This window comes from Astyanax mexicanus, chromosome 17 (assembly GCF_023375975.1).
Source record: "Astyanax mexicanus isolate ESR-SI-001 chromosome 17, AstMex3_surface, whole genome shotgun sequence".
In the NCBI taxonomy this organism is placed as follows: Eukaryota; Metazoa; Chordata; class Actinopteri; order Characiformes; family Acestrorhamphidae; genus Astyanax; species Astyanax mexicanus.
This window is the reverse complement of record NC_064424.1, coordinates 37,105,029-37,128,039: the sequence shown is the minus strand read 5'-3', so window position 1 is coordinate 37,128,039 and position 23,011 is coordinate 37,105,029. Positions and strand designations below refer to the sequence as shown.

Below are 23,011 nucleotides of genomic sequence, written 5' to 3'. Positions count from 1 at the left end.
GTGTATACTGGTGTAAATGCACTGGTTGAGTATGTGTGTATACTGGTGTGAATGTACTGGTTGAGTATGTGTGTGTACTGGTTGAGTATGTGTGTATACTGGTGTAAATGTACTGGTTGAGTATGTGTGTATACTGCTGTAAATGTACTGGTTGAGTATGTGTGTATACTGCTGTAAATGTACTGGTTGAGTATGTGTGTATACTTGTGTAAATGTACCGGTTGAGTATGTGTGTATACTGGTGTAAATGTACCGGTTGAGTATGTGTATATACTGGTGGAAATGTACCTGTTGAGTATGTGTGTATACTTGTGTAAATGTACTGGTTGAGTATGTGTGTATACTGGTGTAAATGTACTGGTTGAGTATGTGTGTATACTGGTGTAAATATACTGGTTGAGTATGTGTGTATACTTGTGTAAATGTACTGGTTGAGTATGTGTGTATACTGGTGTAAATGTACTGGTTGAGTATGTGTGTATGCTGGTGTGAATGTACTGGTTGAGTATGTGTGTATACTGGTGTAAATGTACTGGTTGAGTATGTGTGTATACTGGTGTAAATGTACTGGTTGAGTATGTGTGTATACTGGTGTGAATGTACTGGTTGAGTATGTGTGTATACTGGTGTAAATGTACTGGTTGAGTATGTGTGTATACTGGTGTAAATGTACTGGTTGAGTATGTGTGTATACTGGTGTAAATGTACTGGTTGAGTATGTGTGTATACTGGTGTAAATGTACTGGTTGAGTATGTGTGTATACTGGTGTAAATGTACTGGTTGAGTATGTGTGTATACTGGTGTAAATGTACTGGTTGAGTATGTGTGTTTACTGGTGTGAATGTACTGGTTGAGTATGTGTGTATACTGGTGTGAATGTACTGGTTGAGTATGTGTGTATACTGGTGTAAATGTACTGGTTGAGTATGTGTGTATACTGGTGTGAATGTACTGGTTGAGTATGTGTGTATACTGGTGTAAATGCACTGGTTGAGTATGTGTGTATACTGGTGTAAATGTACTGGTTGAGTATGTGTGTATACTGGTGTAAATGTACTGGTTGAGTATGTGTGTGTACTGGTTGAGTATGTGTGTATACTGGTGTAAATGTACTGGTTGAGTATGTGTGTATACTGGTGTGAATGCACTGGTTGAGTATGTGTGTATACTGGTGTGAATGTACTGGTTGAGTATGTGTGTATACTGGTGTGAATGTACTGGTTGAGTATGTGTGTATACTGGTGTGAATGTACTGGTTGAGTATGTGTGTATACTGGTGTAAATGTGTGTATACTGGTGTGAATGTACTGGTTGAGTATGTGTGTATACTGGTGTGAATGTACTGGTTGAGTATGTGTGTATACTGGTGTGAATGTACTGGTTGAGTATGTGTGTATACTGGTGTAAATGCACTGGTTGAGTATGTGTGTATACTGGTGTAAATGTAATGGTTCAGTATGTGTGTGTACTTGTTGAGTATGTGTGTATACTGGTGTAAATGTACTGGTTGAGTATGTGTGTATACTGGTGTGAAAGCACTGGTTGAGTATGTGTGTATACTGGTGTAAATGTACTGGTTGAGTATGTGTTTATACTGGTGTGAATGTACTGGTTGAGTATGTGTGTATACTGGTGTGAATGTACTGGTTGAGTATGTGTGTATACTGGTGTGAATGTACTGGTTGAGTATGTGTGTATACTGGTGTGAATGTACTGGTTGAGTATGTGTGTATACTGGTGTGAATGTACTGGTTGAGTATGTGTGTATACTGGTGTGAATGTACTGGTTGAGTATGTGTGTATACTGGTGTGAATGTACTGGTTGAGTATTTGTGTATACTGGTGATAGTTAGTGATAGCTAGAAAATTAGCTAACGCTAGCTATGCTATCTTTAAATTGTCAGTTTATCTAGACTTTCGGTTACGGTACCTCTCAGTGCTCTGCTGGGTGAGCGTGTTGTTTGGCTCGTTCTGTGCGGCTACAGCTGCTGCTCTCATAGTAACGTTACCCTCAGTCGGACGGTCTGTACATCCCAGCTGATCAGAGGAAAAATAAAAACTGAGAAAAAAAGCCTCGGACTGCAGCTTATTTATCCAGCGCTCAAACCCCTCTCCTTCATATAGTCCTGGTTTAGAATGTGCTCGCCACTAACCCCTAGCATTGCAGCTAACCGGAGGATTCTCACGCTTCAGGCTGCGAGCCCCCGCTGAAGAACAGCTGTCCGAGGCGAGGTATGAAAGTGAAAGTAAATATTTCTCATTCCTCACCCTATTAAATTTCACTACTCCCAGTATTACTACACACATGGGCAATACAAAAGTATTGCATTGAGTTTTGGTTTGGATTTTATTATCTATTGAGGAACAAATTTACGGTAGACCCATAGATTATAGTAGTGAGGCGTTCGAGAACCAACCTCGTGACGTCACTTTCAGCGCTGAGACAGGCACTGACCTTACTTAAAAAATGACATTTAGATTGCTCATTATTTTAATTCTGCTTCACTGACAGGTGTTAAACTTTCTGAGGCTTCAGTGGGCTTTTCTCCACTCTAATTAATCTCCTCATATTTTTACTCTTACTGCATTGATCAAGAATTGTTCTTTAAAAAAACATTAACTCTGCTTTAAAATTGCATTCCTGCTGTTTTATAATAATTTTAACTTAACAAGGTTAAATATATATGCAATCCTGATAACTTTCCTAATATGGTAGTTCAGATCAGCAATTTCAGTTAAATATATCAGATGATAGTTGAAAAATGAAACATGAAGTCTATAAGATTTACAGAAAGTGTGCAATGATTCTTTAAACCAAATTAGGCAGGTGCATAAATTTGGGCACCCCAACAGAAAAATGAAATCAGTATTTAGTAGATCCTCATTTTACAGGAATAGCAGCCTCTAAACTCTTCCTATAGCTTCCAATGAGAGTCTGGCTTCTGTTTGAAGGTATTTTGGATCATTCTTCTTTATAAAACATCTTCAGTTCAGTCAGGTTTGATGGTTTCTGATCATGAACAGCCCGAACGTGAACATAATTCACACCACAGATTTTTGAATAATATTCAGGGCTGGGGACTGAGATGATCATTCCAGAACGTTGTACTTATTCCTCTGTATGAATGCTTTAGTGGATTTAGAGCAGTGTTTAGTGTTTAGGGTCATTGTCTTGTTGAAGTATTTAGCCCCGGCACAACTTCAACTTAATCACTGATTCTTCAACATTGTTCTCCAGTATCTGCTGATTTTGACTGGAATCTATGCGACACTTAATCTTATCAAGATTCCAATACCTGCACTGAACCCACAGCCCCACAGCATGATGGAACCACCACCAAATTTTACTGTGGGTAGCAAGTGTTTGTCTCTGAACACTGTGTTCTTTTTTTGCCATGCATACCTGTGTATGTAGGCCAAGGGTCAATGATCTTACCAAACAAATTTTATGTTCCAGTAATTAGTGGTAAAGAGATTCAAATCAATACAACGACAAGGGTGCTCAAATTTATGCACCTGCCTTATTCTGTTTTAAGAATTATTGCACACTTTCTGTAAATCATATGAACTTCATTTCACTTCTCAAATATCACTATGCTAATCTGTTATATGATATATTTAACTGAATATATTTAACTGAACTAAATTTCTGATTCAAACAACCATTGATTTATAAAGAAAAATCATGAAAAATGATCAGGGGTGCCCAAACATTTTTATACCACTCTATATTTGCAGAGCTGAGTGTCCCTTGATTACTACTGGTGGTAACTGGCTGGGAGTCTCCCCAGATCATTACAACAGCAGTTGAGGCAGTGTGTTGCTTCACAGCAAGAGCAGGATTGAAGCCTAAAACCTCTATACTCTATACAATCTGACAAGTGGTGGATTCCAATAGAACCTATACTTATTGCTTATATGCCAGCAGGGAAAGCAGAGTTTTGCCTGACTGTGGACCTGTGAGCCACTTCAGAGTTAGACAGAGCTGTTCATAAGTGTGTGTGTGTGTGTGTGTGTGTGTGCTGCAGTGGACATGTGGTCTGTGGGCTGTATCTTTGGAGAGTTGATCAGAGGGAGTGTGCTGTTCCCAGGAACTGATCGTATCCTTCCCCTTAGAGTTCATTACCATAGCCTCTATTCACACACATTTACACAAACACACACACGCAAACACACACACACGCAAACACACACACCTGCTCCCAGCAGAATAATTGCTGTATGTTCTATAAATTGAGGTTCTACTTATTACTTACCGACTAAAGACACAAAGTAGTCAATTTGAATTACAAACTCAGTCTACCTTCAGCAAACACCAATGAACTTGCATAACAAGGTAGTAGCAGAGTGTGTATTGTGGGCTAATAAAGGGCATACAAATTAATTTTAAGATTCACAAAAACAACTGTTTGATAAAAAAAAAAATCCATTAAAGTCCATTAAATAAGCCTCCAGTGTAATGGAGTGTTTTGAGTTTTTAAACAATAGACGAGGCATCTAAATATAAAATAAATTAAAGAATAACATAATACGTAAGTGAATTAATGGATTTTGTATTCAGTATTGAGGGTATAATTTATTAGGAGGGTGCAGGGTGTTGTGCAACAAAAAAAGTCTCTAATTTCTTTAGCATTATAACTATTCCAAAATACAACACTGGTGAGTTTTAATAGTAAATAAAATAGCAATTTGCACTTCTGTCCATTAACTGTAAAGACGTCTAATTGGCTACAGAAGGTCTGAGAAGGAGGGGCCTGATAGGCTGATTAGTGATGGTTGAATGTGTAACAGTGTGGGTGAGGTGGTGATGGTGTCGTTGGTCGTGGTATTCAGCAGGAGGATGGTGAGATGTCCTGACTGTAGTAGCGTGTGCTGTTGGCAGTCATGTGACTTCCCATGGGTGACCCAGTGCCCTCCTGCTGTGCTCCTCCGCTTAGCAACGTATATTCTAACCCTCTGTTGCTAGGTGCTAACACGTGCTATCATGTTTTAACTCTTCAGTTTTCTCCCTCAGCCTTTTCATTATTTTTGTCTCAATATTTCTCCCTGTCTGTCAATTTTGTTCATCTCACCCTATTTCTGCATTATTTTTTAACCCTTTGGTTTCTCTGTCACCTTACACCTTTTCAGTACCTCCTTTTTTTAATTTCCTTTCTTTTATCTTAATCTCTTAGTACTGTTTCTCTCTCTCTCTGAGCTCTGAAGGATTGAGGGTTACAGACTGAAGGGGAAATTGGACAATCGCGGTATTAGGAGGGTGTGTGTTGAGAGACATTAGCAATGCAGATGAAGCTGAGAGAGAGAGTGAGAGCGAGAGAGAGTTACTGGGTGCTGATGTGTCCCAGTTTATATATTCACTGGGTGTGTAACACACTGCCGAAGCTGAACACTGTATTGATTACTCATGTTTATCAGGGTTGTAAGATAAAGAGTGAGGCGGAGCAAGGTACGGTGAGAAGAAGTGAGGTAGAGTGAGGTAGGGTGAGAAGAAGTGAGGTAGAATGGGGGTAGGGTGAGAAGAAGCGAGGTGCAGTGAGGCAGAGCGAGGTAGGGTGAGACGAAGTGAGGTAGAGTGAGGCAGAGCAAGGTAGGGTGAGAAGACGTGAGGTAGAGTGAGGCAGAGCGAGGTAGGGTGAGAAGAAGTGAGGTAGAGTGAGGCGGAGCGAGGTAGGGTGAGAAGAAGCAAGGTGGAGTGAGAAGAAGGGATGTAGAGTGAGGCAGAGCGAGGTAGGGTGAGAAGAAGCAAGGTAGAGTGAGAAGAAGGGATGTAGAATGAGGCAGAGCGAGGTAGGGTGAGGAGAAGTGAGGTGGAGTGAGGCAGAGCGAGGTAGGGTGAGAAGAAGCAAGGTGGAGTGAGGCAGAGCGAGGTAGGGTGAGAAGAAGTGAGGTAGGGTGAGAAGAAGGGATGTAGAGAGAGGCAGAGCGAGGTAGGGTGAGAAGAAGTGAGGTGGAGTGAGGCAGACTTAGTTAGCGTGAAAAGAAGCGAGGTGGAGTGAGGCAGTGTGATGTAGGGTGAGGAGAAGCGAGGTGAAGTGAGGCAGAGTGAGTTAGGGTGAGGAGAAGCGAGGTGGAGTGAGGCAGAGTGATGTAGGGTGAGGAGAATCAAGGTGGAGTGAGGCAGAGTAAGGTATGGTCAGGAAAAGCGAGGTGGAGTGAGGCAGAGTGATGTAGGGTGAAAAGAAGCGAGGTGGAGTGAGGTAGAGTGATCTAGGGTAAGAAGAAGCGAGGTGGAGTGAGGCAGAGTGAGGTAGGGGCAGAAGAGGTGAGGTGGAGTGAGGCAGACTTAGGTAGGGTTAGGAGAAGTGAGGTGGAGTGAGGCAAAGTGATGTAGGGTGAGAAGAAGCGAGGTGAAGTGAGGCAGAGTGAGGTAGGGGCAGAAGAAGTGAGGTGGAGTGAGGCAGACTTAGTTAGCATGAAAAGAAGCGAGGTGGAGTGAGGCAGAGTGATGTAGAATGAGGAAAGCGAGGTGGAGTGAGGCAGAGTGAGGTAGGGTGAGGAGAAGTGAGGTGGAGTGAGGTAGGGTGAGGAGAAGAGAGGTGGAGTGAGGCAGAGTGAGGTAGGGGCAGAAGAAGTGAGGTGGAGTGAGGCAGACTTAGTTAGCGTGAGAAGAAGCGAGGTGGAGTGAGGCAGTGTGATGTAGGGTGAGGAGAAGCGAGGTGAAGTGAGGCAGAGTGAGGTAGGGGCAGAAGAAGTGAGGTGGAGTGAGGCAGACTTAGTTAGCATGAAAAGAAGCGAGGTGGAGTGAGGCAGAGTGATGTAGAGTGAGGAGAAGCGAGGTGGAGTGAGGCAGAGTGAGGTAGGGTGAGGAGAAGTGAGGTGGAGTGAGGTAGGGTGAGGAGAAGCGAGGTGGAGTGAGGTAGGGGCAGAAGAAGTGAGGTGGAGTGAGGCAGACTTAGTTAGCATGAGAAGAAGCAAGAAGAAGTGAGGCAGTGTGATGTAGGGTGAGGAGAAGCGAGGTGAAGTGAGGCAGAGTGAGGTAGGGGCAGAAGAAGTGAGGTGGAGTGAGGCAAACTTAGTTAGCATGAAAAGAAGCGAGGTGGAGTGAGGCAGTGTGATGTAGGGTGAGGAGAAGCGAGGTGAAGTGAGGCAGAGTGAGGTAGGGTGAGGAGAAGCAAGGTGGAGTGAGGCAGAGTGATGTAGGGTGAGGAGAAGCAAGGTGGAGTGAGGCAGAGTAAGGTAGGGTCAGGAAAAGCGAGGTGGAGTGAGGCAGAGTGAGGTAGGGGCAGAAGAAGTGAGGTGGAGTGAGGCAGACTTAGCATGAAAAGAAGCGAGGTGGAGTGAGGCAGAGTGATGTAGGGTGAGGAGAAGCGAGGTGAAGTGAGGCAGAGTGAGGTAGGGTGAGGAGAAGCGAGGTGGAGTGAGGCAGAGTGATGTAGGGTGAGGAGAAGCAAGGTGGAGTGAGGCAGAGTGAGGTAGGGTCAGTAAAAGCGAGGTGGAGTGAGGCAGAGTGATGTAGGGTGAGGAGAAGCAAGGTGGAGTGAGGCAGAGTAAGGTAGGGTCAGGAAAAGCGAGGTGGAGTGAGGCAGAGTGATGTAGGGTGAAAAGAAGCGAGGTGGAGTGAGGCAAAGTGAGGTAGGGTGAGGAAAAACGAGGTGGAGTGAGGCAGAGTTAGATAGGATGAGGAGAATTGAGGTGGAGTGAGGCAGAGTCAGGAAAAGCGAGGTGGAGTGAGGCAGAGTTAGTTAGGATGAGGAGAAGCGAGGTGGAGTGAGGCAGAGATAATGTGAGGAGCAGCGAGGTGGAGTGAGACAGAGTTGGTTGGGATGAAAAGAAGCGAGGTGGAGTGAGGCAGAGTGAGGTAGTGTGAGGAAAAGCGAGGGGGAGTGAGGCAGAGTTAGTTAGGATGAGGAGAAGCGAGATGGAGTGAGGCAAAGGGGAAGACTAAGGTAAAGAGTTAGGGTGAGGTAGGGTGAGGTTGAGAGACGCAGAGCGAGGTAGGGTGTGATTAAGTGAGGTTGAGTGAGGCAGAACGAGAAAGGGTGAGGAAAGCAAGGTTGAGCCAGGCAGAGTGAGGTAGGGTGAGGAGAAGCAAGGTAGAGTGAGGCAGAGTGAGGTAGTGGCAGAAGAAGTGAGGTGGATTGAGGCAGTGTGATGTAGAGTGAGAAGAAGCGAGGTGGAGTGAGGTAGAGTGATCTAGGGTAAGAAGAAGCGAGGTGGAGTGAGGCAGAGTGAGGTAGGGGCAGAAGAGGTTAGGTGGAGTGAGGCAGACTTAGGTAGAGTTAGGAGAAGTGAGGTGGAGTGAGGCAAAGTGATGTAGGGTGAGGAGAAGCGAGGTGGTGTGAGGCAGTGTGATGTAGGGTGAGAGGAAGCGAGGTGGAGTGATGCAGAGTGATGTAGGGGGAGGAGAAGTGAGGTAAAGTGAGGCAGAGTGATGTAGAGTGAGGAGAAGCGAGATGGAGTGAGGCAGAGTGAGGTAGGGTGAGGAGAAGCGAGGTGGAGTGAGGCAGAGTGAGGTAGGGTGAGGAGAAGCGAGGTGTATTGAGGCAGAGTGAGGTAGGGTGAGGAGAAGAGAGGTGGAGTGAGGCAGAGTTAGATAGGATGAGGAGAATTGAGGTGTAGTGAGGCAGAGTCAGGAAAAGCGAGGTGGAGTGAGGCAGATTTAGTTAGGATGAGGAGAAGCAAGGTGGAGTGAGGCAGAGATAATGTGAGGAGCAGCGAGGTGGAGTAAGACAGAGTTAGTTAGGATGAAAAGAAGCGAGGTGGAGTGAGGCAGAGTGAGGTAGTGTGAGGAAAAGCGAGGGGGAGTGAGGCAGAGTTAGTTAGGATGAGGAGAAGCGAGGTGGAGTGAGGCAGAGATAATGTGAGGAGAAGCGAGGTGGATTGAGACAGAGTTAGTTAGGATGAGAAGAAGCGAGGTGGAGTGAGGCAGAGTGAGGTAGTGTGAGGAGAAGCGAGGGGGAGTGAGGCAGAGTGATGTAGGGTGAAAAGAAGCGAGGTGGAGTGAGGCAAAGTGAGGTAGGGTGAGGAGAAGCGAGGTGTAGTGAGGCAGAGTGAGGTAGGGGCAGAAGAAGTGAGGTGGAGTGAGGCAGACATAGTTAGCATGAAAAGAAGCGAGGTGGAGTGAGGCAGTGTGATGTAGGGTGAGGAGAAGCGAGGTGAAGTGAGCCAGAGTGAGGTAGAGTGAGGAGAAGCGAGGTGGAGTGAGGCAGAGTGATGTAGGGTGAGGAGAAGCAAGGTGGAGTGAGGCAGAGTAAGGTAGGGTCAGGAAAAGCGAGGTGGAGTGAGGCAGAGTGATGTAGGGTGAAAAGAAGCGAGGTGTAGTGAGGCAAAGTGAGGCAGAGTCAGGAAAAGCGAGGTGGAGTGAGGCAGAGTTAGTTAGGATGAGGAGAAGTGAGGTGGAGTGAGGCAGAGATAATGTGAGGAGAAGTGAGGTGGAGTGAGACAGAGTTAGTTAGAATGAAAAGAAGCGAGGTGGAGTGAGGCAGAGTGAGGTAGTGTGAAGAAAAGCGAGGTGGAGTGAGGCAGAGTTAGTTAGGATGAGGAGAAGCAAGGTGGAGTGAGGCAGAGATAATGTGAGGAGAAGCGAGGTGGATTGAGACAGAGTTAGTTAGGATGAGAAGAAGCGAGGTGGAGTGAGGTAGTGTGAGGAAAAGCGGCAGAGAGTAAGTGAGGAAATGAGGCAGAGTGATGTAGAGTGAGGAGAAGCGAGGTGTAGTGAGGCAGAGTGGAGGTAGGGTGAGGAGAAGCGAGGTGGAGTGTAGCAGAGTGAGGAAAGCTGATAAGAATTGAGGTAGAGTGAGGTAGGGTGAGGAGAATTGAGGTGGAATGAGGCAGAGTGATTTAGAGTGAGGAGAAGCGAGGTGTAGTGAGGCAGAGTGAGGTAGGGTGAGGAGAAGCGAGGTGGAGTGTAGCAGAGTGAGGAAAGCTGATAAGAATTGAGGTAGAGTGAGGTAGGGTGAGGAGAAGTGAGGTGGAATGTGGCAGAGTGATGTAGGGTGAGGAGAAGCAAGGTAGAGTGAGGCAGAGTGAGGTATTGGCAGAAGAAGTGAGGTGGATTTAGGCAGTGTGATGTAGGGTGAGAAGAAGCGAGGTGGAATGAGGCAGTGTGATGTAGGGTGAGAAGAAGCGAGGTGGAGTGATGCAGAGTGAGGTAGGGTGAGGAGAAGCGATGTGGAGTGAGGCAGAGTGAGTTAGGGTGAGGAGAAGCAAGGTGGAGTGAGGCAGAGTGATGTAGGGTGAGGAGAAGCGAGGTGAAGTGAGGCAGAGTGAGGTAGGGTGAGGAGAAGCGAGGTGGAGTGAGGCAGAGTGATGTAGGGTGAGGAGAAGCAAGGTGGAGTCAGGCAGAGTAAGGTAGGGTCAGGAAAAGTGAGGTGGAGTGAGGCAGAGGGATGTAGGGTGAAAAGAAGCAAGTTGGAGTGAGGCAGAGTGAGGTAGTGTGAGAAAAAGTGACGGGGAGTGAGGCAGAGTTAGTTAGAATGAGGAGAAGCGAGGTGGAGTGAGGCAGAGTGAGGTAGTGTGAGGAAAAGTGAGGTGGAGTGAGGCAGAGTTAGTTAGGATGAGGAGAAGCGAGATGGAGTGAGGCAAAGGGGAAGACTAAGGTAAAGAGTTAGCGTGAGGTAGGGTGAGGTTGAGAGACGCAGAGCGAGGTCGGGTGTGATTATGTGAGGTTGAGTGAGGCAGAGCGAGAAAGGGTGAGGAAAGCGAGGTTGAGCCAGGCAGAGTGAGGTAGGGTGAGGAGAAGTGAGGTGAAGTGTAGCAGAGGTGGGAAAGGTGAGGAGAATTGAGGTAGAGTGAGGCAGAGTGAGGTAGGGTGAGGAGAAGTGAGGTGGAGTGAGGTAGGGTGAGGCAGAGTGGGGTAGGGTGAGGAGAAGTGAGGTAGAGTAAGGTAGTTAGACTGAGGTAGAGTAAGGTAGTGAGGTAGATTGAGGTAGAGTAAGGTAGTGAGGTACATTGAGGCAGATTAAGGTAGAGTCAGGTAGATTGACTGAGGTAGAATGATGGAAGAGTGAGGCAGATTGAGGTAGAGTGAGGTAGATTGAGGTAGAGAGAGGTGGATTGAGGTAGAGTGAGGTAGATTGAGGTAGAGTAAGGTAGTGAGGTAGATTAAGGTAGAGTAAGGTAGAGTCAAGTGGATTAAGTGTGGTAGAGTGATAGAAGAGTGAGATAAATTAAGGTAGAGTGAGGTAGATTTAGGTAGAGTCAGTTAGATAGAGGTAGAGTGAGGTAGATTGATGTAGAGTAAGATAGATTTAGGTAGAGTGAGGAAGTGAGGTATATTAAGGTAGAGTGAGGTAGTGAGGTAGATTGAGGTAGAGTTAGGTAGTGAGGTAGAGTAAGGTAGTGAGGTAGATTTAGGTAGAGTAAGGTAGAGTCAGGTAGATTGATTGAGGTAGAGTGATGGGAGATTGAGGTAGATTAAGGTAGAGTGAGGTAGATTGAGGTAGAGTCAGGTAGATTGAGGTAGAGTGAGGTAGATTGAGGTAGAGTAAGATAGATTGAGGTAGAGTGAGGAAGTGAGGTATATTAAGGTAGAGTGAGGTAGTGAGGTATGTTCAGGTAAAGTGAGGTGGATTGACCTAGAGTAAGATAGTGAGGTAGAGTGAGGTAGATTAAGGTAGAGTGAGGTAGAGTGAAGTTGATTGTGGTAGAGTGAGGTAGAATGAAAGAGTAAGAGATTCGGGTAGAGTGAGGTAGTGAGGTAGAGTAAGGTAGTGAGGTAGAGTGAGGTAAGGTAGTGAGGTAGATTCAGGTAGAGTGAGGTAGAGTAAGGTAGTGAGGTAGATTCAGGTAGCGTGAGGTAGTGAGGTAGATTCAGGTAGAGTGAGGTAGAGTAAGGTAGTGAGGTAGACTCAGGTACAGTGAGGTAGTGACGTAGAGTAGGATAGTGAGGTAGATTCAGATAAAGTGAGGTAGTGAGGAAGAATAAGGTAGAGAGGTAGAATGAAGTAGTGAAAGATTCAGGTAGAGTGAGGTAGTGAGGTTGAGTAAGGTAGTGAGGTAGAGTGAGGTAGTGAGGTAGAGTAAGGTAGTGAGGTAGATTCAGGTAGAGTGAGGTAGAGTAACGTAGTGAGGTAGATTCAGGTAAAGTGAGGTAGTAAGGAAGAATAATGTTGTGAGGTATAGTGAAGTAGTGATAGATTCAGGTGGAGTGAGGTAGTAAGGTAGAGCAAGGTAATGAGGTAGATTCAGGTAGAGAGACGTAGTGAGGTAGAGAAAGGTAGTGAGGTAGAGTGACGTAGTGAGAGATCCAGGTAGAGTGAGATAGTGAACTAGAATAAGGTAGTGAGGTAGATTGAGGTAGAGTGAGGTAGAGTGAGGTAGATTGAGGTAGAGTGACGTAGTGAGATAGAGTGAGGTAGTGAAGTAGAGTAAGGTAGAGTGAGGTAGAGTGAGGTGGTTAGGTAGAACAAGGTAGTGAGGTAGATTGAGGTAGAGTAAGGTAGATTGAGGTAGATTGAGGTAGAGTGAGGTAGAGTAAGGTAGAGTGAGGTAGAGTGAGGTAGATTGAGGTAGAGTGATAGATTCAGGTATAGTGAGGTAGAGTAAGGTATAGTAAGGTATAGTGAGGTAGAGTGAGGTAGTGAGGTAGATTGACGTAGAGTGAGGTAGATTCAGGTATAGTGAGGTACAGTTAACAGTTTCTAATTGTAGGTGTATATCTGTACTTTTGCCTGCTGCATTTATGAGTTTATGCACTGGAAATATGGGAAATATAATGCAGTCTCTATTCACAATTATACACTAATGATTTTTGGTATGACCAGGAAGAACTGTTATTTACGTAACATTATTGTGCTTGCATTATTTTTGACCTATAGTTTCCTGTTAGTGAAAGTTCCATTCAAACCACATTAGCATACAGTACAGGCCAAAATTTGGACACACCTTCTCATTCAATGCAATACATTGTAGATTCTAGACATGAACTCATGTGGAGTTATGTACTTAACAAAAAAAGTGAAATAACTAAAAAAAATAGCTACCCTTTGCTCTGATTACTGCTTTGCACACTCAATCTCTCAATGAGCTTCAAGATGTGTTCACCTGAAATGCTTTTCCAACAGTCTTGAAGGAAGGAGTTCCCAGAGGTGTTTATTAGCACTTGTTGCCCCTTTATCTTCTTCACTCTGTGCTCCAGCTCACCCCAAACCATCTCGACTGGGTTCAGGTCTGGTGACTGTGAAGGCCAGGTTATTTTTTGTTAAGTACATAAAACTCCACATGTGTTCATTCATAGTTTTGATGCTTCAGTGAAAATCTACAATGTAAATAGTCATGAAAATAAAGAAAACGCATTGAATGAGAAGGTGAGTCCAAACCTTTAAACCGTTTAAATGTAATGTTTTCTTTTGTTGTTTTTTTCATTGGCACCTAAACAATCAGAACTTAATAAGAAATACAGTCTCAAACCTCAACCCTGTCAATTTAGAATAGACTTTTTGTGTAACTGTACTTAACTGTCATTTCGTATTGCGTTTGTGTTATATCATAACAAAGGTCTTTACATTCAGTGTTCTATATAAAATCTAGAAAATCTGAGCCACTAATTACAATGATTAAGTTCTAGCTCTGCAGCACAAGGCCAAGAGTGTGTGTTTGATCCCTAACCGAGGTTCCGCTCAGATATTGACCAGTGGAATAAGGTGATTGAACAGCTCGGCACTCCTTCCCCCGAGTTCATGAAGAAGCTTCAGCCCACGGTGAGGAACTACGTGGAGAACCGGCCCAAATACGCCGGCCTCACCTTCCCCAAGCTGTTCCCAGACTGCCTGTTCCCTGCTGACTCCGAGCACAACAAACTCAAAGGTATGTGTGTGTAACTGTGTGTAGCTGTGTGTGTGTAACTATGTGGGTAACTATGTGTGTAACTTTGTGTGTGTAACTGTGTGTGTAACTGTGTGGGTAACTGTGTGTGTGTAACTGTGTGGGTAACTGTGTGTGTAACTGTGTGGGTAACTGTGTGTGTGTAACTGTGTGGGTAACTGTGTGTGTAACTGTGTGGGTAACTGTGTGTATAACTGTGTGTGTAACTGTGTGGGTAACTTTGTGGGTAACTGTGTGTGTGTAACTGTGTGGGTAACTGTGTGTGTAATTGTGTGTTTAACTGTGTGGGTAACTGTGTGTGTAACTGTGTGGGTAACTGTGTGTGTGTAACTGTGTGGGTAACTGTGTGTGTAACTGTGTGGGTAACTGTGTGTGTGTAACTGTGTGGGTAACTGTGTGTGTAACTGTGTGGGTAACTGTGTGTGTAACTGTGTGGGTAACTGTGTGTGGGTAACTGTGTGTGTAACTGTGTGTGTAACTGTGTGGGTAACTGTGTGTGTATAACTGTGTGTAACTGTGTGTGTAACTGTGTGGGTAACTGTGTGTGTATAACTGTGTGTGTAACTGTGTGGGTAACTGTGAGTGTAACTGTGTGTGTATAACTGTGTGGCTAACTGTGTGTGTAACTGTGTGTGTAACTGTGTGTATAACTGTGTGTGTAACTGTGTGTGTAACTGTGTGTGTATAACTGTGTGGGTAACTGTGTGTATAACTGTGTGTGTAACTGTGAGTGTAACTGTGTGTGTATAACTGTGTGTGTAACTGTGTGGGTAACTGTGTGTGTATAACTGTGTGGCTAACTGTGTGTGTAACTGTGTGTGTAACTGTGTGTATAACTGTGTGTGTAACTGTGTGTGTAACTGTGTGTGTGTAAAACTGTGTGTGTAACTGTGTGTGTAACTGTGTGTATAACTGTGTGTGTAACTGTGAGTGTAACTGTGTGTGTAACTGTGTGTGTAACTGTGTGGGTAACTGTGTGTGTAACTGTGTGGGTAACTGTGTGTGTAACTGTGTGGGTAACTGTGTGTGTGTAACTGTGTGGGTAACTTTGTGTGTAACTGTGTGGGTAACTGTGTGTATAACTGTGTGTGTAACTGTGTGGGTAACTTTGTGGGTAACTGTGTGTGTGTAACTGTGTGGGTAACTGTGTGGGTAACTGTGTTGGTAACTGTGTGTGTAATTGTGTGTTTAACTGTGTGGGTAACTGTGTGTGTAACTGTGTGGGTAACTGTGTGTGTGTAACTGTGTGGGTAACTGTGTGTGTAACTGTGTGGGTAACTGTGTGTGTGTAACTGTGTGGGTAACTGTGTGTGTAACTGTGTGTGTAACTGTGTGGGTAACTGTGTGTGGGTAACTGTGTGTGTAACTGTGTGTGTAACTGTGTGGGTAACTGTGTGTGTATAACTGTGTGTGTAACTGTGTGTGTAACTGTGTGGGTAACTGTGTGTGTATAACTGTGTGTATAACTGTGTGTGTAACTGTGAGTGTAACTGTGTGTGTATAACTGTGTGGCTAACTGTGTGTGTAACTGTGTGTGTAACTGTGTGTATAACTGTGTGTGTAACTGTGTGTGTAACTGTGTGTGTGTAAAACTGTGTGTGTAACTGTGTGTGTAACTGTGTGTATAACTGTGTGTGTAACTGTGAGTGTAACTGTGTGTGTAACTGTGTGTGTAACTGTGTGTGTAACTGTGTGGGTAACTGTGTGTGTAACTGTGTGGGTAACTGTGTGTGTAACTGTGTGGGTAACTGTGTGTGTGTAACTGTGTGGGTAACTTTGTGTGTAACTGTGTGGGTAACTGTGTGTATAACTGTGTGTGTAACTGTGTGGGTAACTTTGTGGGTAACTGTGTGTGTGTAACTGTGTGGGTAACTGTGTGGGTAACTGTGTTGGTAACTGTGTGTGTAATTGTGTGTTTAACTGTGTGGGTAACTGTGTGTGTAACTGTGTGGGTAACTGTGTGTGTGTAACTGTGTGGGTAACTGTGTGTGTAACTGTGTGGGTAACTGTGTGTGTGTAACTGTGTGGGTAACTGTGTGTGTAACTGTGTGTGTAACTGTGTGGGTAACTGTGTGTGGGTAACTGTGTGTGTAACTGTGTGTGTAACTGTGTGGGTAACTGTGTGTGTATAACTGTGTGTGTAACTGTGTGTGTAACTGTGTGGGTAACTGTGTGTGTATAACTGTGTGTGTAACTGTGTGGGTCACTGTGAGTGTAACTGTGTGTGTATAACTGTGTGGCTAACTGTGTGTGTAACTGTGTGTGTAACTGTGTGTATAACTGTGTGTGTAACTGTGTGTGTATAACTGTGTGGGTAACTGTGTGTATAACTGTGTGTGTAACTGTGTGTGTAACTGTGAGTGTAACTGTGTGTGTATAACTGTGTGTGTAACTGTGTGGGTAACTGTGTGTGTATAACTGTGTGGCTAACTGTGTGTGTAACTGTGTGTGTAACTGTGTGTATAACTGTGTGTGTAACTGTGTATGTAACTGTGTGTGTGTAACTGTGTGTGTAACTGTGTGTGTAACAGTGTGTATAACTGTGTGTGTAACTGTGAGTGTAACTGTGTGTGTGTAACTGTGTGTGTAACTGTGTGTGTAACTGTGTGTAACTGTGAGTGTAACTGTGTGTGTATAACTGTGTGTGTAACTGTGTGGGTAACTTTGTGGGTAACTGTGTGTGTGTAACTGTGTGGGTAACTGTGTGTGTAACTGTGTGGGTAACTGTGTGTGTGTAACTGTGTGGGTAACTGTGTGTGTAACTGTGTGGGTAACTGTGTGTGTAACTGTGTGTGGGTAACTGTGTGTGTAACTGTGTGTGTAACTGTGTGGGTAACTGTGTGTGTATAACTGTGTGTGTAACTGTGTGTGTAACTGTGTGGGTAACTGTGTGTGTATAACTGTGTGTGTAACTGTGTGGGTAACTGTGAGTGTAACTGTGTGTGTATAACTGTGTGGCTAACTGTGTGTGTAACTGTGTGTGTAACTGTGTGTATAACTGTGTGTGTGTAACTGTGTGTATAACTGTGTGGGTAACTGTGTGTATAACTGTGTGTGTAACTGTGTGTGTAACTGTGAGTGTAACTGTGTGTGTATAACTGTGTGTGTAACTGTGTGGGTAACTGTGTGTGTATAACTGTGTGGCTAACTGTGTGTGTAACTGTGTGTATAACTGTGTGTGTAACTGTGTGTGTAACTGTGTGTGTGTGTAACTGTGTGTGTAACTGTGTGTGTAACTGTGTGTATAACTGTGTGTGTAACTGTGAGTGTAACTGTGTGTGTGTAACTGTGTGTGTAACTGTGTGGGTAACTGTGTGTGTAACTGTGTGTGTGTAACTGTGTGTGTAACTGTGTGGGTAACTGTGTGTGTAACTGTGTGTATAACTGTGTGGGTAACTGTGTGTGTAACTGTGTGTGTAACTGTGTGTGTAACTGTGTGTGTATAACTGTGTGGGTAACTGTGTGTATAACAGTGTGTGTGCAAGAGAAAATGTTAGAGTAGCGTAACAGAAGTAGCGTATAATGCATGTGTAACGCAATTTTCCAGACGTCTCAGTATGGAGTTGTCAAGGTTTCTGAGGTTTCTGTGGCCTCTCCATTCTTTATAGGAGGTTATAATTATTGGTACTTGGTAATTGCGCTTTGTGCAGCTGGATTTAGGGGCGTGTCCTGTGTCTTTGGTATCATGGGGGAACGAAAAATACACCTTGCGCAGCTCCAACGGCGCAAAGGCCTGTTTTAATTCCCTTAATTATTCAAAGGTGTGTTTTAGGCGTAATGTAAAATAAGCCAATCAGTGTGTCAGTATCCATTCCCTTTAAGACACAGCTGCGCGCTGACTTCTGTTCATTCCTATTTTAAGAGCGCATAGGAAACTGTGCTGTCACGCTGTGAAGATAAACCAGCAGCTCATATAAGAGTAAAGTTATTTTATTCTTTATTCTGTTTATTGTTTAAGTAAAAACTGGGTTTGCAACACTGAATATAATCAAGCAATCGATTATTTACATTGGAGGGGGACCCTCATCATCACCATCATCATCATTTTTATTCACACATATATGTTTAAAACAATAAAAAAAAACAATTTTTAACATTTATATCATGTGAAAAGGGACACCCTAGGTAGCTCAGGAGCTTGTGAATGGGGCCCAAGCACAGAGATACATGTAACCCCCCCAATCCCCCACTACCTCCCACTCTCCAATCGACATCCAAAATACAAAATACAATGACCTATAATATCAAAATTAATAATAATTATAATAATAGTAATAGTAACAATAATAATAACAATAATAATAATGACAGCAACAACAAAATACAACAATGTCAGCACACTACAACAACAACAAAAGAAATACCCCCAAAACAACCCTCCTAATAAAGTCCATAGTCCTTCACTTTCCAGTCATACAGTCTAATACAAATACAGAGAAATACAGTGTTAATTCATATTCATATTTGAGCATTTTCCAACAGTACAGTCTAGTAGAGTCAATTACAATATGTAGAAAAATTCAATATTAATTCATGTTTAAGCATATTTCAACAGTAGTCGTCTCCTTAATCTCCTTTTAAAAACATTTATAGTTTGAGACATTTGTAAATCTATATCAATATCATTCCACACCTGCGGACCTTTACAAACTACACTAAGGCTAGTACATTTAAGTTTCTGTTTTTTCCCCATGATATAGTGCTTTTTCCTAGTCTGGTAAGCATGTGAGGGGAGATAGATTGGAATTAGATAACAGAGTCTATCATTTAGCTTGTTTACTACAGAATACATAGCACAAGCATTATGAAAAGTATTAAGCTCAGTAATTTTCAGAAGACCCAGTTGACAGAAAAGTGGATCAGACGGGGCATCAAAACTAGCCCATGAAATTATACGAATAATTTTCTTCTGCAAAATGAGCAGTTTCCTCAGGTGACAAGAAAATGTATTACTCCAAATAATATTACAATAATTCAAATGAGGTTCAAATAATGTGCGGTAAGTGCTTCACCGGGTAAAAACTGCCTCAATTTGAGAAATAATCCAACATATTTTGATAATTTCTTTGTTAATTCATCAATATGACTCCTGAAATTTAGGAACTCATCCATATGGATCCCCAGGAATCTAGTAGATGACACTCTCGTAATAGGACTACCATTTATTTCTATTTTAATGTGTTCCATGTTACTCTGATTTCTTTGTGAATGAAATATTATAAAATTTGTCTTTTTTATATTTAAAGATAATTTATTACATTTAAACCATATATTAACTTTATTTAATTCATCATTTAGAATGTTTGCTAAATTATTTATATTTTTATGAGACAGAAATAAATTTGTATAATCTGCAAATAATATTTTGTGTAAAATACCCCTGGGGAACACCATATTCCATTATTCGGTATTTGGACTTATAGCGACATACTGTTTCCTCCCATATAAGTAACTTTTAAACCAACTCTAAAGCCTCTGAGCATTTAGAGTTTAAAAGGGATTAAAAAAAATAGAAATAAAAACTGACATTTACTATAGACAAATAAAATATATTTGTAAAAAAAGAAATAGGACATTTTAAAAAGATCATAAAAATAGACATAAAACGGAAAGAATTAATATCTTATGAAGAACATTATAATAGAAGTGAAAGTAAAGTAAAATGATAAGAATGATAAGAAATTATCACATTTATATCAATAAACTAGAACATGGGAATCATGGGAAAAAAATATATAAATTCATTAAAAAACTCATTTAAAACAATCACAGGCTTTCTGCACGGAATAAAATAAAAGTTTCAGTTAGTTTCAGAGAGAGAGAGAGAGAGAGAGAGAGAGAGGCGCAATGCATTTTGCCTGATTTCTCTTGATAAATTTTCATTACATTTGTTGGCTTTAGTGAGTTTATTAACATGAATTTTACTACACTTGTCCGACCTTATTATTAAAAGTTTTTTTTTTTAAAGACAGAGGTTATTCTGCTTGCAAGTTCCACTTTGCCTGCCTGTGACATTTTAGAGCGCTGGACGAGATTTTAATTAATAAATTACTATATTTAATATTTTAATACATTTGCCCTGGTGATAAGAAAACATTCTAACATATAGCTTTATATTTCTGTTTTTTTTTAACCCTTGTGTGGTGTTCGGGTCTGTGGGACCCGTTTTCATTTTTCATCAAATGATACAAAAAAAAAAAAATTCAAAAAACTCAAACTCATTGGCATTGGCTCATTTTTTGGTGAAAAACATATATCAAAACACATTTTCGATAAACACACACTGTACACCCCCCCCCCCCCCCCCCCAACCATTTATATTACATGCTGTATGTTTGGCTGAGGGCTAATAAACATTGCTTCATTTGTAAATTTTCTACTCATATCTTGAGTTAAATCATTTTCTTTTACATTTTATAAAAAAACTAATAAAAAAAGAGTAGCACTTTTTGAAAGAAATGTAACATAAGAAAGGTAAAGGGCAAATATTAACCATGTGAGCTGTTTATATTGCTTGCAATTTAGGTGAAGCAAGCATGTGTAAAGCATTTTAATGTAAAATTGCTTAATTTTGCTGAATTAAATACAAGTAACAAAGTAAACGAGTAACAAAAATATGAACACCACACAAGGGTTAATGTTTTAAGTTTTATATAATTGATGGGCAGCACCACACGCCAGGGTGACAATGTGCTTTATTTTTCAGATATAAAAGTGAATTTCAGTTAAATAATTGCAAAGTTAAATAAAATAAATTTATGTTCAGTCAGAGTTATTTCTCTTTTAATTTTCCATTTTAAAAACTTCAGCATTTGAGTGAGAATAAGCATCTGTCAAAATTCTTAAACAGCAGAATGCCTGCGATATTTTAAGTTACAGTTATTTAGTCTGTGTACTAATCATAAATATAAATCCTTATAACTGACAGAAATAAATATGACTAATAATAATTTATAGTTACTGTGCAGATTTTTAAGTATATTTTATTTTTATAGTTGATTGTTGAAGGCTGTCTGTGAGGTTTATTTTTCTGTGGTGAGGAAGTGATGGTATGGGGTATTTTAGAGCGCAGGGTGCAGGGTGATCGTGATTCAGCTTTGGCTGAATTTCGACGTCCTTTCGGGGGATCAATCGCGCAATCCGTTTTTCTGCCGCCAAAATAGAAACACGCCAGAAATGTACCACACCTCATTTCCAGACCACCACGCCCATCAGCGTTAATATATTCCAAAAGTCCATTGCTATTTAAAGCAGCGTTTCTCAACCTTTTTTCTATCACGGCACCCTTTAAATATATGCGAGATGTCAAGGCACCCCAGTTTACGGACGGGGGGGGGGGGGGGGGGGTGCTGGCGCAGTACTTCAGGTGAGAACGAGGGGTGTTGCTGGCGGAATATGAAATAAAATAGCGCGTGCATCGCGTGGGGGGACAAAAACTTTACAGTGTGTCCCAATTTAGGGGCTGCATCCTTCAGAGGCTGTATTCGAAGACAGATTGCGTCACAGCTGCGCAGTAATACACCGCCTCTGTGGGTCGCATCCTTCAGAGTATGCTGCCTGTGAATTGGGACACACCCCGACACGAGCTGACTCTGGAAAGGAAATATGCACGTGAGGCGCAATATTTTGACGGCACCCCCGATGAAGCCAGACGGCACCCCAGGGTGCCGCGGCACCCTGGTTGAGAAACACTGATTTAAAGGATGCATGCGCAAGGCATAAAAATGTTGGCATAAAAGACTGTTGACAAGGTGTACGATGGCAACGCAGCACGCTACACGCCTTGCGTGGGGTGTATGATAGGGCTCATTATCTTTATTACTTCACTACTACAGGGACTAGACAAGTCCTGTGATAAAGTAGCTAAATGTAGCATTCATAACACAAAAATGTGGACATATAATGTAGTTCACTCATTTAGCTCTACTGATTCATCTCTCCTACAATCATCACTCTATTTGGTCTCCACCAGCTTCCTTCTGTCTACCCCTCTCTGTCCACACACACACACACACATACACACACACACACACACACACACACACACACACACACACACACACACACACACACACACACTCTGCCTCCCACGCTCTCTCTGCCTCTCTCTATATTTAGAGCATCAGTAAGAGAGCAACTCTGGCTCCAGGCCCAAACCTGAATGTCCGTTATTCAGTCTCTCTTTCTCTTCTCTCTTTCTTCTCTCTTTCTTCTCTCTATCTCTCTCTCTTTCTCTCTCTCTCTCTTCTCTCTTTCTCTCTCTCTCTTCTCTCTTTCTCTCTCTCTCTCTCTCTCTTGGCACTATCAGACCATTCCTTGATTTGCATGCAAAGGGCATGCTTCATAAACCACCCTGTCACACTAGGGATACTTTTGTCGTAAAGTTACGGAATTATCATTTTCTATTATATAATTTCTATAATTTGTAAATGCATTGATTCAGCTGCTTGCACATACAGCTTGTCTAATCCCTGTAGTAGAAAAGTACTGCCAGTAGAATAGGACTCTCTGGATGCTTAATACCAGAGGGGTATAAAGGGGTATTAAAGTTAAAGAGAGAGGGATAATGTGGCGTGGTCATCATTCTAACAGCCTAACTAATATAGATCAACTTATGCTGTGTGTTTGTGTGTGTTTGTGTTTCAGTGTCTATTCTAGTGTGTGTCTGTACACTTGCTCCTTCTGACCTCTCTTTGTTGGTACTCTGCAGCCAGCCAGGCCAGAGACCTGCTGTCCAAGATGTTAATTATTGACCCGGCTAAGAGGATATCAGTGGACGAAGCCCTGCAGCACCCCTACATCAACGTGTGGTACGACCCGTCTGAGGTGGAGGCGGTAAGTTCTGATCATTCAGCTTCATTCAGTGTGATCAATTAGCCCCGTCTTCTGTCATCTCTTCCTTCAAACGTGCAGAGTGTGTGCATGTGTGCTTTAATGTGAAGTTACAATGTGTTACAAACATATTACTCTGGCCACTTATATATCCAATAAATACCATCAAACGCCATCATTCTTAACCAAATACCATCAAACGCCATCATTCTTAACCAAATACCATCAAACGCCATCATTCTTTACCAAATACCATCAAACGCCATCATTCTTAACCAAATACCATCAAACGCTATCATTCTTAACCAAATACCATCAAACGCCATCATTCTTTACCAAATACCATCAAACGCCATCATTCTTTACCAAATACCATCAAATGCCATCATTCTTAACCAAATACCATCAAACGCC

At 42.6% G+C, this 23,011-nt stretch overlaps 2 protein-coding genes across 8 annotated transcripts in view; one reads left to right on the top strand and one right to left on the bottom strand.

Moving 5' to 3' along the window:
• The window catches only part of LOC125782358 (cyclic nucleotide-gated cation channel beta-1-like), a 141,632-nt gene that overhangs the window by 79,482 nt on the left and 39,139 nt on the right, over nucleotides 1–23,011 (bottom strand). The gene's annotated exons all lie outside the window — the stretch shown is intronic.
• The window catches only part of mapk10 (mitogen-activated protein kinase 10), a 186,094-nt gene that overhangs the window by 129,528 nt on the left and 33,555 nt on the right, over nucleotides 1–23,011 (top strand). For all 7 annotated transcript variants that reach the window (XM_049466100.1, XM_049466095.1, XM_049466094.1 and 4 more), the window contains exons 9-10: nucleotides 13,565–13,747; nucleotides 22,476–22,600. In XM_049466100.1, the coding sequence (XP_049322057.1) occupies nucleotides 13,565–13,747; nucleotides 22,476–22,600 (308 nt within the window). The remainder of the gene's footprint in view (nucleotides 1–13,564; nucleotides 13,748–22,475; nucleotides 22,601–23,011) is intronic.